The sequence below is a fragment of the Nerophis ophidion genome, linkage group LG21, assembly GCF_033978795.1.
Source record: "Nerophis ophidion isolate RoL-2023_Sa linkage group LG21, RoL_Noph_v1.0, whole genome shotgun sequence".
Lineage (NCBI taxonomy): Eukaryota > Metazoa > Chordata > Actinopteri > Syngnathiformes > Syngnathidae > Nerophis > Nerophis ophidion.
In genome coordinates, this window is record NC_084631.1 from 23,531,577 (window position 1) to 23,545,184 (window position 13,608).

General features: G+C 38.9%; 1 protein-coding gene across 1 annotated transcript; it reads left to right on the forward strand.

The window, feature by feature from the left end:
• Window positions 1-5,486: 5,486 nt before the first annotated feature.
• Window positions 5,487-12,379, forward strand: gpr39 (G protein-coupled receptor 39). The gene is made up of 2 exons (XM_061881457.1): window positions 5,487-6,343; window positions 11,524-12,379. Exons 1-2 carry the CDS (start codon window positions 5,569-5,571, stop codon window positions 11,973-11,975), a joined length of 1,227 nt encoding a protein of 408 aa, XP_061737441.1. The 5' UTR covers window positions 5,487-5,568; the 3' UTR covers window positions 11,976-12,379.
• The last annotated feature ends 1,229 nt before the right edge of the window (window positions 12,380-13,608 follow it).

Below are 13,608 nucleotides of genomic sequence, written 5' to 3' on the forward strand. Positions count from 1 at the left end.
ATTAACGATGAACGATAAAATATTGACAACATATGAATGCCACACATCCTCTCGTTTGACAATGTTTTACAATCAAGCGAAACAAAACAAAAATGCAACGTACTGTCACACCGCGGTGAGGGATGTCTTGTCTTGGGTTTTTCTGTCTTATGGTTTGCATGTTTTAATTTGAAAAGTAACTCTCCTCTCGTTTCAGGTCACTTGCCCTTCCTTTTGTGTCATCAGTCTGACGTCATCCCTGTTCTTTGATTGTTTCCAGCTGTTCCCTATAATACCTTCATGTGTTTTATAAGCTCACTCCTTCCTTTGTTCTGTGCCAGATTGTCTCGTTTGTTCGTGCTCTCTAGCGTCCATGTTCTTGTCCATGCCTTGCCTTGTCTCGTGCTTATGTCCCTTGATCCTGAACCCCTTTGTGAATATTTTGAGTTTTCCTTTCTTCCTCCTCAGCAGAGTGATTTTGATTATTTCTTTATTCAGCCGCAGTGGTAAGTTTCAGTTAAATTTTTTTAATTCATTCCTCAACATTTTGACTGACTATTTTTGTTAAAACTTTATTAGATTAGGTAGTGTAGAAATTTTCATAGCTGTTGTTTTGGTCCTCCTGTTGGAGCGTTCTTTTGTTAAATACTTTTTATAGCATATACGGCGTCAATTATAGTTCGTCTTTACTTTTGTGTTTTCCTCCGTTTGGAGTGATTTTCGGTTGTTCCTTCTTTTTCTGGAACATTTTCTCCGAGTAGTTTTTTTGTGATTATAGATATTGTGATTTCTTGACTTTGGAGGTAAAAGGAAGTTGTCAAAATAAAAGCCTGTCTAAAGTCCCAACTCTGCATCTGAGTCCAATCCTTTTACCAAGCGTGACACGTACACAACTAAATATGAATGTGAAAAAAACTAAAAAAACTCACCTACAATCTGATACATCTGATATATAACTAAGCTTTGGAACTATGTTGTAAAAATCTCCTCCCGCATATGTCCCTGATACCCGCATTTTATTGGAAACACTCTGTGGAAACGCTCCCTATCCACATTGCTTGGTGCCTTGTGTGAGCTGCTGTGACTTAGATTACCATAGTAACTAGTACATCATGCAAAAGGGCAGATTGCAACCATTGAAACACTTTGTATGGTTCAAGACTTACAGTCATTTGAAAACATCACTGCACATCGTAATGGCAGCGACAGTTTCCATTTCAAAGATCTTAAATGTTTATTTGGTAATGTCCAGGGGGGGCATAACGGGCTAAATGCGGCCCCAAGGCCTTGATTTTCCCAGGTCTGACCAAGAATGTAGACACATTCTGGAGAACTAGGTTAGACTCTCCGTTTAGACACCTCGGTGTGGAGTTTGCTTCTTCTCCCCGTGCGTGCGTGGGTTTTCTCCGAGTGCTACATTCCAAAAATATGCATGTTAGGTTCATTTAAGATAGTTGCCAATAGTTATGAATGTGAGTGTAAATGCTTAATATGCGCCTTGCCATTGGCTGTCGACCAGTTGGGGGTGCACCCTGCCTCTCGCACAAGGGCTAGATCAGTGGTTCTTAACCTGGGTTCGATCGAACCCTAGGGGTTCGGTGAGTCGGCCTCAGGGGTTCGGCGGAGGTCAATACATAACCAACTCATCGTGTAAATCCAAACTTATGGATACGGCAACAGCTGACTGATTTGCAGGTGTGTCATTTGTTGTGAGTTCATGCACTGTGTTGGTTTTGTTGCTTGAACAAGGTGATGCTCTTGCACGGTTCATTTTGTTCACCAGTAAAAAAAACATGGTAACTCTTTAGTATGGGGAACATTTTCACCATTAATTAGTTGCTTATTAACATGCAAATTAGTAACATATTGGCTTTTAACTAGCTATTATTAAGTACTTATTAATGCCTTATTCGGCATGGCCTTATTATAACCCTAACCCTCAACCCTAACCAAATAACTCTAAATCAAGTCTTTATTACTTACAATATGTTCCCCTAGTGTCTTAATATTTGGTTAAGGTTAGTGTCTCCTAACCTTAACCAAATAATTCTAAATTATGTCTTTATTACTTAGAATATGTTCCCCATATTAAAGTGTTACCAAAAACATATAACTTTGTCTTGAATTAAAAAAAAAAAAAACATTTCATTTTTCACTAAAGAAGGGTTTGGTGAATTGATTGATTGATTGATTGATACTTTTATTAGTAGATTGCACAGTACAGTACATATTCCGTACAATTGACCACTAAATGGTAACACCCGAATAAGTTTTTCAACTTGTTTAAGTCGGGGTCCACGTTAATCAATTCATGGTAGGGGTGGGGTTCGGTACCCTCAACCAGGTTAAGAACCACTGGGCTAGATAGATAGATAGATAGATAGATAGATAGATAGATAGATAGATAGATAGATAGATAGATAGATAGATAGATAGATAGATAGATAGATGGATGGATGGATGGATGGATGGATAGATGGATGGATGGATGGATGGATGGATGGATGGATAGATAGATAGATAGATAGATAGATAGATGGATGGATGGATGGATGGATGGATGGATGGATGGATGGATGGATGGATGGATGGATGGATGGATGGATGGATGGATGGATGGATAGATAGATAGATAGATAGATAGATAGATAGATAGATAGATAGATGGATAGATGGATAGATGGATAGATGGATAGATGGATAGATAGATAGATAGATAAATAAGCGGTATAGGATAATTATGATGTGTAATTAATCTAGTTTCTTTTTATTCTCACCTATATTTTTGTGTATTACATCCTTGAGGCAGATATGTGGTCTATATAAAAAAAAAGTGCCACATTTAGTCATTTAATGTTAATGTTTTATCCCACACATTGTGATGTAAACATAATTACAGTCAATAAATCTCACAAACTCATACAGATTACAACAATATCGTTACCAAATCTTCTCACAGGTGGCTGACACCGGCCTCCAAAAAATATATTTTTCTCCGCTGTGGTCTGTCTGGTACTCAGCTGTAATACCCTCTTCCACCACTTGTGTCAGTAGTGGCAATATGAAACAAACAGAAGAAGTCTGAAGCAAAAGTTTCTTAAGCGCAAAAATTATGACTTAAGTGGTAAAGCTGTATTTTTATTTAACCTTTAATTTTGACAGTTTACTTAAGAAATATTTGTTAATAATTCAGTTTATTTATTTTAAGGACAACATACTTATATGCACATTTATTTTTGTCAGTTATTTGAGTCCTTTCTTGAATTTGGTTAGTACCTTTTTTTAGTACCGGTAAGTTCCTGTAAACGTTTCTGAGGTGGAAACGAGCCTATTAGTTGTCAATGCAGTAAAATGTTAGTTGGTAGGTGTCCCACAACGATCTGTTTTAGGTCCACTTCTTTTCTCTGTTTTCAATCAATCAATCAAAGATGATCTATTAAGCCGTAATCGCAGGTACCTCAAAGGGCTGCACAAACCATAATGACATCACTGGTCTGAACCCAAATCCTGGGTGCCCGGCTGCAATGGATGCTAAGTGAGGACAGTTAATGCAAATTATTATTATTAAATAATGATATGGTTTTCAACACCAACATTTATTTATTTATTAAACTTCTTCAACTTCTTCTTTTCCAGATTTTGACACGGTCTACTCTCCGCATTTTTTACCCGATTCAAACCATTCCAACTTAAAGCTGTTCAGCCTATTCCAGAATCGCGGGCTTTCCCTTGACTAATTCCAAAAATTCCCAAATTTCCCAGAATTCCAGGTTTTCCGGGATATGGTTCACATTTAAAAGGAATTGGCCATATTTTAAACTTCTGCCATTTCCACATTTTTCAACCGATTCAAACCATTTCAGCTTTAGCACATTACACCATCCTGGAAATTTAAATTACTTTTTTTGAAGTTCAAAAAAATTATAGGAATTTCCAGATTTGTTGGTTCTCCAAAGGCCTATTTCCACCCTTTTTTTCTGGCGACTACTCCTTTCACATTTTTCAACGCATTCCACTGTCCAAACATTTCTCTTAATCAGGAAAAAAAACTAAGTTGTTTTTTGAAATGGAAAAATTCTCGGTTTTCCCAAAAATTCCAGGAATTCCGTAATACCATTTCAGAATTCAGCATGTTATAACTTCAACATTTCTTGACGGATTGGAAAAAATCCAAGACCAGCCATTTCAACTCATTCAAAACATCCCAACATTTTTTTTATAATTTTCCCAAAAAATCCTGCTTTTCCCAAAATTCCCAATTTTGGGGGTAATACCCATTGAAATCAATTGGACATTTTTCAAAGTTCCACAACTCCCACATTTTTCATCTGATTCAAACTGTTCCAACTTCAAAAGATTCAGCCTGATTGGGAATTGTGTGATCCACTTCAACAATTCTAAAACAATTCCAGGATTTCAGTTCAACTTCAGTATTGGAGCATTTAATGTCAATAAAACAGAAAAAATATGGTTAAGCCCCCCCTCACCTCAGTACCCCATCTTCATGAACACACAAACAGTTAAAACAGTTGACACTTTTAAATACCTGGGAGTAACCTTGGACAATAAACTCACCTTTGATCAGCAAACAACATACATTCAAATAAGAAGTCAACAAAGACTGTCAGCCATCAGTAAACTTAAAGGACTATACGTTGCACCTCACCTCTTGTTATTACAGTACCAAAGCATCGTTCAACCCATCCTTCTGTACTGTTCTTCGTGTTTTTTCACTATGCTTTCTGTAACCAACTGGCCCAAAGTCACACGCATTATAAACATAGCAGCTAAAATCATCGGCCAACTCACACCCAAGACCTCAGATCTAAACCACAGGTCCATCATTCGACTGGCAAACACAAGAGTCCAGGATATGACTCACCCACTACACCAATACATCATTCCATTACCATCAGGGCGCAGGTACAGAGCTATCAAATTCCGAAGGGCCTGCCTCGGGAAAAGCCTTATGCCTGCAGCTATAGCCGCCTAAACAGAAGGCCCGGCCGACCTTTCTGACAAGCATTGTAAATGTGTTGGTCATGTATGATGTCTTTTTGTTATTTTTATTCGTGATGTGTAATGTCAATTGTTTGTATGTACGGCAGTGAACATTCATTTCCCCAATGGGGACCGATAAATCCAAATCTAAAAACAAAAAAATCACACGGAATTCCTTCAGGAATTGCCTCATCTGCTGAATACATGAATTCATGATTCACCTCAAATGGGATTGTGAAGTGGCAGATCTTTGACGATTAATCAAGGGATAGGTTTGTTCAATTAGCACTTATATATATCTCTCTCTCATTTTCCATGTATTGAACTTGTGTATGTGACTAATACAAGCAAGCATCTGCGCAAGAATGACACATTAGTGTTAATGATAAGACATGAGATCAACTTGTTTAATGTTTAACTGCTTCATGCTTTATGCAAACAGGCTCTGTAGTATCGCTTATTAGACACGAGAGTCTCCTGAATGTTCACCTTTGGGTTCTGGGTGTTATCCCAGTGACTGCACCCAGGAGCTGATAAGCTAAGAGACAAAATCGATACGGGAAAATCAGAGCTCACCACTCAGCAGCTATGAGTGAAGAAATGGAGGCAGGCGATGAGAAGGACTGGACGCAGTTGGAACCCAAGGACTCGGTCAAAATCTTCTTGACTGTCTTGTACAGTCTTCTTCTGGTCACAGGAATCCTGGGCAATTGTGTCACCATCCGAGTGACACAAGTGCTGAAGCGAAACGGTTACCTGCAGAAGAATGTGACCGACCACATGGTCAGCCTGGCTTGCTCGGACTTGTTGGTGCTCCTCATCGGAATGCCAGTGGAGCTCTACAGTGCCATCTGGTTCCCCTTTACGTCGGCGTCAGGCGACGCCGCATGTAAGATCTACAACTTTGTTTTCGAGGCTTGCAGTTATGCTACCATCCTCAATGTGGCCACTCTTAGCTTTGAGCGCTACGTGGCCATCTGTCACCCTTTTCATTTCAAAGCCTTGGGCTGCAAACGTACGTCGGCCCTCATCGCCTTCGCCTGGCTGGCGTCGGTACTCGTGGCCCTGCCGTTGCTGGTTGCTACGGGAACACAAGGCCACATTCCTGTTTTGGCAGACATGCCTGTCCAGAATCTGACTTTCTGCACAAACCTGAAGGAACGCTGGTTGATGTATCGAGTCAGCATCTTTGTGGCTTTTATCGTCTACATGCTGGTTTTGGTCTGCGTGGCCTTCATGTGTCGTGCAATGATCCTGGTTCTGCGGAGACCCCCAGGTTCTTTAAGTGACGGAATCCCAAGATCGTCGAAGCATGAAAGCTCGAAGGTCAAGATAGCCAGAAAGCAGAGCATTATTTTCCTTGGTAAGTTCCAGCTTTTAAAAAAATACATTTTTATTTTTATTGCAGTGATTTATACATATATGTACAAAACATTTCAAATTTTATTTATTACATTTACAACATTCTGTATTGTCTCACGAAGCTAGAAGAAGCTCAGTTGCGTTCTTCTTTTCCGCAAATTGTCTGCTAGTTAATGCAACATTTTTTTATTTTAGTCAGCTCTTTTGAAAATATCTGATGAATCTTTTAATGACTTATTTGTGTCCCATCTGGACCAACTTTATCTGTGCTTTGTTTGGCAATGCTGAAATAGACAACTCAGCAAAAAAGATGTACGTACATTTTAAAGCATGACCTATGTAAGGGCGTGCTCAGTGGCCATTTGAACGCAGCATTGGCAGTCCGGAGACTAGGAGTAGTCCACGTAGTAGTCGTAGTAGTAGTAGTAGTAGTAGTAGTAGCGGTAGATGTATTGATGGCAGCACCTTTGAAATGTTATCACCTGTCCACAAACAGTATTGTAGGAATATTTTTGTTGATCATTCTCAAAATACCGTATTTAATGTTCATTATTTCCACGTAGTAGTAGTAGGTTTGTGTGTGCTTCCCTGTGTGTGCGTGCGTGCGTGTGTGTGTGTGTGTGTGTGTGTGTGATTTCAGACACAAAGGTTGGTCTTATGTTTGCAGTTAGAGAAGTTAATGATTGGTCATTTCAGCACTAACTTGTAATCGTTTGGATCAGTGGTTCTCAACCTTTTTTCAGTGATGTACCCCCTGTGAACATTTTTTAATTCAAGTACCCCCTAATCAGAGCAAAACATTTTGGGTTGAAAAAAAAAAGAGATAAAGAAGTAAAATATAGCACTATGTCATCAGTTTCTGATGTATTAAATTGTATAGCAATGCAAAACATTACTCATTTGTAGTGGTCTTTCCTGGACTATTTGGAAAAAAAGATATAAAAATAACTAAAAACTTTTTGAAAAATAAACAAGTGATTCAATTTAAATCAACTCAAAGTGCCGTCTTTGCGGATTTTAATAGAGATCCATCTGGATTCATGAACTTAAATCTAAACATTTCTTCACAAAAAAATAAATCTTTAACATCAATATTTATGGAACATGTCCACAAAAAAATTCAGCTGTCAACACTGAATATTGAATTGTTGTATTTTTTTTTCAGTTTATGAACTTACATTCATATTTTGTTGAAGTAATATTCAATAAATATATTTATAAAGGATTTTTGAATTGTTGTTATTTTTAGAATATTTTTTAAAAATCTCACGTACCCCTTGGCATACCTTCAAGTACGCGTACCCCCATTTGAAAACCACTGGTTTAGATCAGGGCCCGCTTAAATGATAACACTGAGTTAGTAATCCCACTCTGGATTTTACTGCTATTCAATAATTCTACCTAATCTATTTAGGGCCTGATTGACTAAAGGATTGCGCGTACTAAAACTTGTCCTTACCTGATAGCACACACTGAGCTGATCTACTAGAGTTAAAGTTAAAGTCCAAACGATAGTCACACACACACACATAGGTGTGGTGACGTCATCCTCTGCATTTGACCCATCCTGGGAGGTGAGAAGAGCAGTGAGCAGCATCGGTGGCCGCGCTCGGGAATCATTTTGGTGATTTAACCCCCAATTACAACCCTTGATACTGAGTGCCAAGCAGGGAGGCATTGGGTCCCGTTTTTATAGTCTTTGGTATGACTCGGCTGGAGTTTAAACTCACGACCTTCCAGTTTCAGGGCGAACACTCTAACCACAAGGAGTGTTTGTTTTCCCGAGATGCAAGAATAGAAGTGGACATGAGGTGAAGGTAGGGACATGATTTAATTTTACTATAAAAAAAAAAGGAACAAGGAGTGCAAACAAAAGGCGCGCACGAGGCGGAGAACAAACTTGGCTTTGAAAACAATAAAGTAACACTTGGGCATGAAAACTAAAACACTCTGAGGAAATAGACAAAACTCCCTTGGCATGGAACTATGGTAGCAGAAGTCCAACAGCGTTAATGTTGTCACAACGACCAACAGAAAAAGACAGGCTTTAAATAATCAGTGACAGGTGTGTGAGTCCAAACGTGGAACAGGTAAAACTAATGGGTAACCATGGAAACAAGGCAAACAAGAAAGTGCAAAAACAGGAAGCAATGGAGTCTTAAACAAAACAGATCATAACTAAACAAAACATGATCACAAGACATGACACTGATCACCATAAACGCTCTCAAAAGGCCGTTTCTCATTGCAGGAACTTTTACAGGAACTTTCCCATTTACCCAGGTAAATAAAGTTTCCCTTGTGTTTCCACCAAAAATTTAGCTCTTTAGGAACTTTTTGGAGTTCCTTCCAGCTAGGTGGGATTTCTGGAAGGTTACTGGAACATTATCAGGGGTGCCCTGTGTTGTCCAACGCTGTTTGGTTGAACACCTTTGGGGGCGTTCCTAAAACTTATTTTTCAAACGCACAAACTTTCGACTCGCAGGAACTTTTGTGGGGCATCTCTATGCTGAAGAACGCTGATCAGTGGAACTATCTTGCAGTGTTTTTTACTCAGCCGTACTTTAAACTATAGGCAGTTTATTTTTGTTTATTATTTTTACAAACTTCATTTCGATACACAAAGCTACGAGTAGTGAACGGATTCTTTTAAACGTATTTGCAAAGGAGTATGAAGCCGGACTCGAGGCAACGATCTCAGCTGCTTACTACTCTGAATTTTTGTTGGATAAATGTGAAATAAAGGAGGCAGCACACATGTGGAACGAAGGGAAATAACCTCAAATATTAACTATTTACTTTATTACATGTTGTAAAAGTAGTAAGTGACACTCCATATGTGTAGTTATTAGCCTCAACCCGAGTGAACAGAATGTCAATGCTAACGTCAATGTGTTTGTGTTGTCGGCGCGAGATAAACACTGACATTTATTGTTTATATATTGTTATTTACAGATAAACACCGACATTTATAATTTATATATTGTTATGTACAGATAAACACTGACACGTGTTATTTATATATTGTTATTTAGAGATAAAACACTGACATGTATTATTTATATATTGTTATTTACAGATAAACACTGACATTTATTATTTATATACTGTTATTTATGTCAGGAATTGATCAAGGAGGTGACCCCAGGATGCAGAGACGTTAGGCAAAGTAGATTTACAAAAAGAGGAAACTTTAACAAGTCCAAAAAGTGTAACAAAAGGCGATGGGGCAGAAGTGCGCACCATGAATAAACAAACAAAAACAGGTTCTTCAGTGATCGGCAGGGGAAATGGCCATGGCGTACTGAGCACAGCAAAATGTCCAACACAGAATCCTTTTTACCTCAGGGAGGCTAGGAAGCAAACACAAAGAGGTGAGGGATAACCGGAATAAGGAGAGACAACATACCAGGACTGACGAAGTGAAGCAGGTGCATGCACGTGGGAGGTGCAGGAGACAATAACCGGCAAGGCCAAGCTGTCAGTGACGAGCTTAAATGGGAACACTATCACCAGACCTATGTAGGCATCAATATATACCTGGATGTTGCAGAAAAAAGACCATATGTTTTTTTAACCGATTTCCGAACTCTAAAAGGGTGAATTTGGCAATTTAAACGCCTTTCAATTGATAGCCTGTCGGAGCGATGACCTTTCACCCGTGACGTCACAACATGAAGTGATCCGCCATTTTCTCAATCTTATTACACGCACATAGTCAAATCAGCTCTGTTATTTTCCGTTTTTTTTCGACTGTTTTCCCGTACCTTGGAGACATTATGCCTCGTCGGTGTGTTTTCGGAGGGTGTAACAACACGAACAGAGACGGATTCAAGTCGCACCAGTGGCCAAAAGATGCGAAAGTCCCTCGTTTCTTCCGCACACTGTACCGACGACAGCTATGCTACGACAGAGATGGCGAGAATGTGTGGATATCCTGCGACACTCAAAGCAGATGCATTTCCAATGATAAAGTCAAAGAAATCTGCAATATTGGAAAATAGACCACCACTGAATCTGCCGGAGTGTGTGAGCTATTCAGGGACGACGGCAGTCTGTTCCGGCAGACGAGCAAGGTAAACCCCTTCTGGATGTCTTGGCTAAGACGTGATTTATGCCACTTCTTTTTTGTCTCATTTTGTCCACCAAACTTATAACGTTGTGCATGAATGCACAAAGGTGAGTTTTGTTGATGTTATTGACTTATGTGGAGTGTGCTAATCAGACATATTTGGTCACGGAATGACTGCAAGCTAATCGATGCTAACATGCTATTTAGGCTAGCTGTATGTACATGTTGCATCATTATGCCTCATTCGTAGCTATATTTGCATCCAGCCTTTCCCTCCACCCACATTTAATGCCAAACAAACACATACCAATCGTTGGTTAGAAGGCGATCGCCGAATTGGTCCTCGCTTCCTCCTGTGCCGCAGTCTGTCGTGATACGGCTCAATAGCTTCAGTTTCTTCTTCAATTTTGTTTTTGCTACCTGCCTCCACACTCCAACCATCCGTTTCAATACATGCGTAATCTGTTGAATCGCTTACGCCGCTGAAATCCGAGTCTGAATCCGAGCTACTATCGCTATACCTTTCTGTGCTATCCTCTATGTTTGTTTCTGGTTGTTTCACGCTATGACGTCACAGGATAATGGACGGGTGGATATACCGATGGTGAAAATCAGACACTTTGAAGCCCTTTTTCGGGATATTGCCTGATGGGTAAAATTTTGAGAAAAACTTTGAAAAATAAAATAAGCCACTGGGAGCTGATTTTTTGGGATTTTAACCCTTCAGAAATTGTGATAATGTTCCCCTTTGAATACTCCTAGGTGAAATTGGTTGTAGGTGTGCCTTAGTGTCCGCCCCTCGCTGGGGAATAATTAGCTGAAGGAAACAGACATCACAATAAAAAGGAGAAGGCAAGAAATATGATAAAACACAACAATTTACAGATAAACAGTGACATGAATAATTTATAGTTATTTACAGATAACATACCTGCATATGTATGTATGTATATTGTACTTACAATCACAATTCACTGCACTCTGAAATGACCCCTGATTTGACCTCTCGTCTATTGAAAAACAGATTTTTACCAACTGCGTCTAGTGTATTTCTGTCACCTTTTGAAAAGTGTTTCACGTGGGTTTCTCTTGTCGTTCTGACCCTTTAGGCCTGATTGTGGGTTCCCTGATGGTGTGTTGGTTTCCCAATCAAATTCGTCGTCTTATGATGGCCGCCGTTCCTAAATCCCGCTGGACTGCAGCCTACTTTTGGAGCTACGTCACCCTCCACCCGGTGGCCGACACCTTCTTCTACCTCAGCTCAGTCCTCAACCCGTTCCTGTACAACGTGTCCTCCAGGCAGTTCAGGGACGTCTTTGTCCAGGTGTTGCGGTGCCGCCTTACGGTCCAACACGTCAACAAGCGGGCCTTGAATTACTCCGGCGTGGCTTCAGCAAGCTCCCTCTCGCCTCTGCTGCTCAAGTCCTTGCGTCGCAGTCAGAAGGTCCGCTGCACTTTAGGAAAAAGTTCCTCTCAGGACCAAAGTGGCTCAGGGATGCCTTTAGATGGTCTGACAGCCCCAAAGGAGTTAGCTGAGGCTCTCCCAACAAAGACATGTTAAAAACAAGAACCATGTAAATATGAAACAACTTTATTCATGTAGAAATCAGTGTTAATTTTGAGAGCCTTGACAAAAATATATTTTCTAATTTTAGTCATCTAAATGGTTTTAGTAGACTAAATTCCTCAATATTTTGGTCAACGATATTTACAGTAAATTGTCGGACGAAATATAAAGTATTTTGCATATTCAAAGTTGCCTCGAAACCACTTTTATTAAAGTTATTGCAGGCATCTCAAAAACTAACTCCACCAGAATTGTATCAATAAGTATATTTCTCACTAACCTCACTGTGTTATTGTTTTAGATGAAATAAAGATAAAAAATGAAAATAAAAGTTGAATACTATAGGACTAAAATGGTCATATTAAGAAAAAATAATACAGCAACCAGTGCTGTAAATCTAGGGTGTGTATATATATGTATGTATATATATATATATATATATATATATATATATATATATATATATATATATATATATATATATATATATATATATATATATATATATATATATATGTATGTATGTATATATATATATATATATATATATATATATATATATATATATATATATATATATATATATAATAGGGCAAAAAAGTATTTAGTGAGCCACCGATTGTGCAAGTTCTCCCACTTAAAATGATGACAGAGGTCTGCAATTTTCATCATAGGTACACTTCAACTGTGAAAGACGGAATGTGAAAAAAAAATCCCAAAATTCACATTGTAGGAATTTTAAAGAATTTATTTGTAAATTATGGTGGAAAATAAGTATTTGGTCAACCATTCAAAGCTCTCACTGATGGAAGGAGGTTTTGGCTCAAAATCTCACGATACATGGCCCCTTTTATTCTTTCCTTAACACGGATTAATCGTCCTGTCCCCTTAGCAGAAAAACAGCCCCAAAGCATGATGTTTCCACCCCCATGCTTCACAGTAGGTCTGGTGTTCTTGGGATGCAACTCAGTATTCTTCTTCCTCCAAACACGACGAGTTGAGTTTATACCAAAAAGTTCTATTTTGGTTTTATCTGACCACATGACATTATCCCAATCCTCTGCTGTATCATCCATGTATCCATTTTGGTATAAACTCAATTTGTCGTTTTTGGAGGAAGAAGAATACTGAGTTGCATCCCAAGAACACCACACCTACTGTGAAGCATGGGGGTGGAAACATCATGCTTTGGGGCTTTTTTTCTGCTAAGGGGACAGGACGATTGATCCATGTTAAGGAAAGAATGAATGGGGCCATGTATCGTGAGATTTTGAGCCAAAACCTCCTTCCATCAGTGAGAGCTTTGAATGGTTGACCAAATACTTATTTTCCACCATAATTTACAAATAAATTATTTAAAATTCCTACAATGTGAATTCCTGGATTGTTTTTTTCACATTCTGTCTTTCACAGTTGAAGGGTACCTATGATGAAAATTACAGACCTCTGTCATCATTTTAAGTGGGAGAACTTGCACAATCGGTGGCTGACTAAATACTTTTTTGCCCCACTGTATATGTACAGTATGTGTATATGGATGTTTGTACAGTGAATGTGCTTGTGGATGCACGAACTTTGAGTATGTGGGTATGTACTGTATTTGTGTATGTATGTAGGTACATATGTA

Bases quoted from the DNA above. Each gene is read 5' to 3' on its own strand.
- gpr39 (XM_061881457.1), top strand. From the start codon at position 5,569: ATGAGTGAAGAAATGGAGGCAGGCGATGAGAAGGACTGGACGCAGTTG. The intron at 6,344-11,523 runs GTAAGTTCCAGC...CTGACCCTTTAG, and splicing joins GCAGAGCATTATTTTCCTTG to GCCTGATTGTGGGTTCCCTG.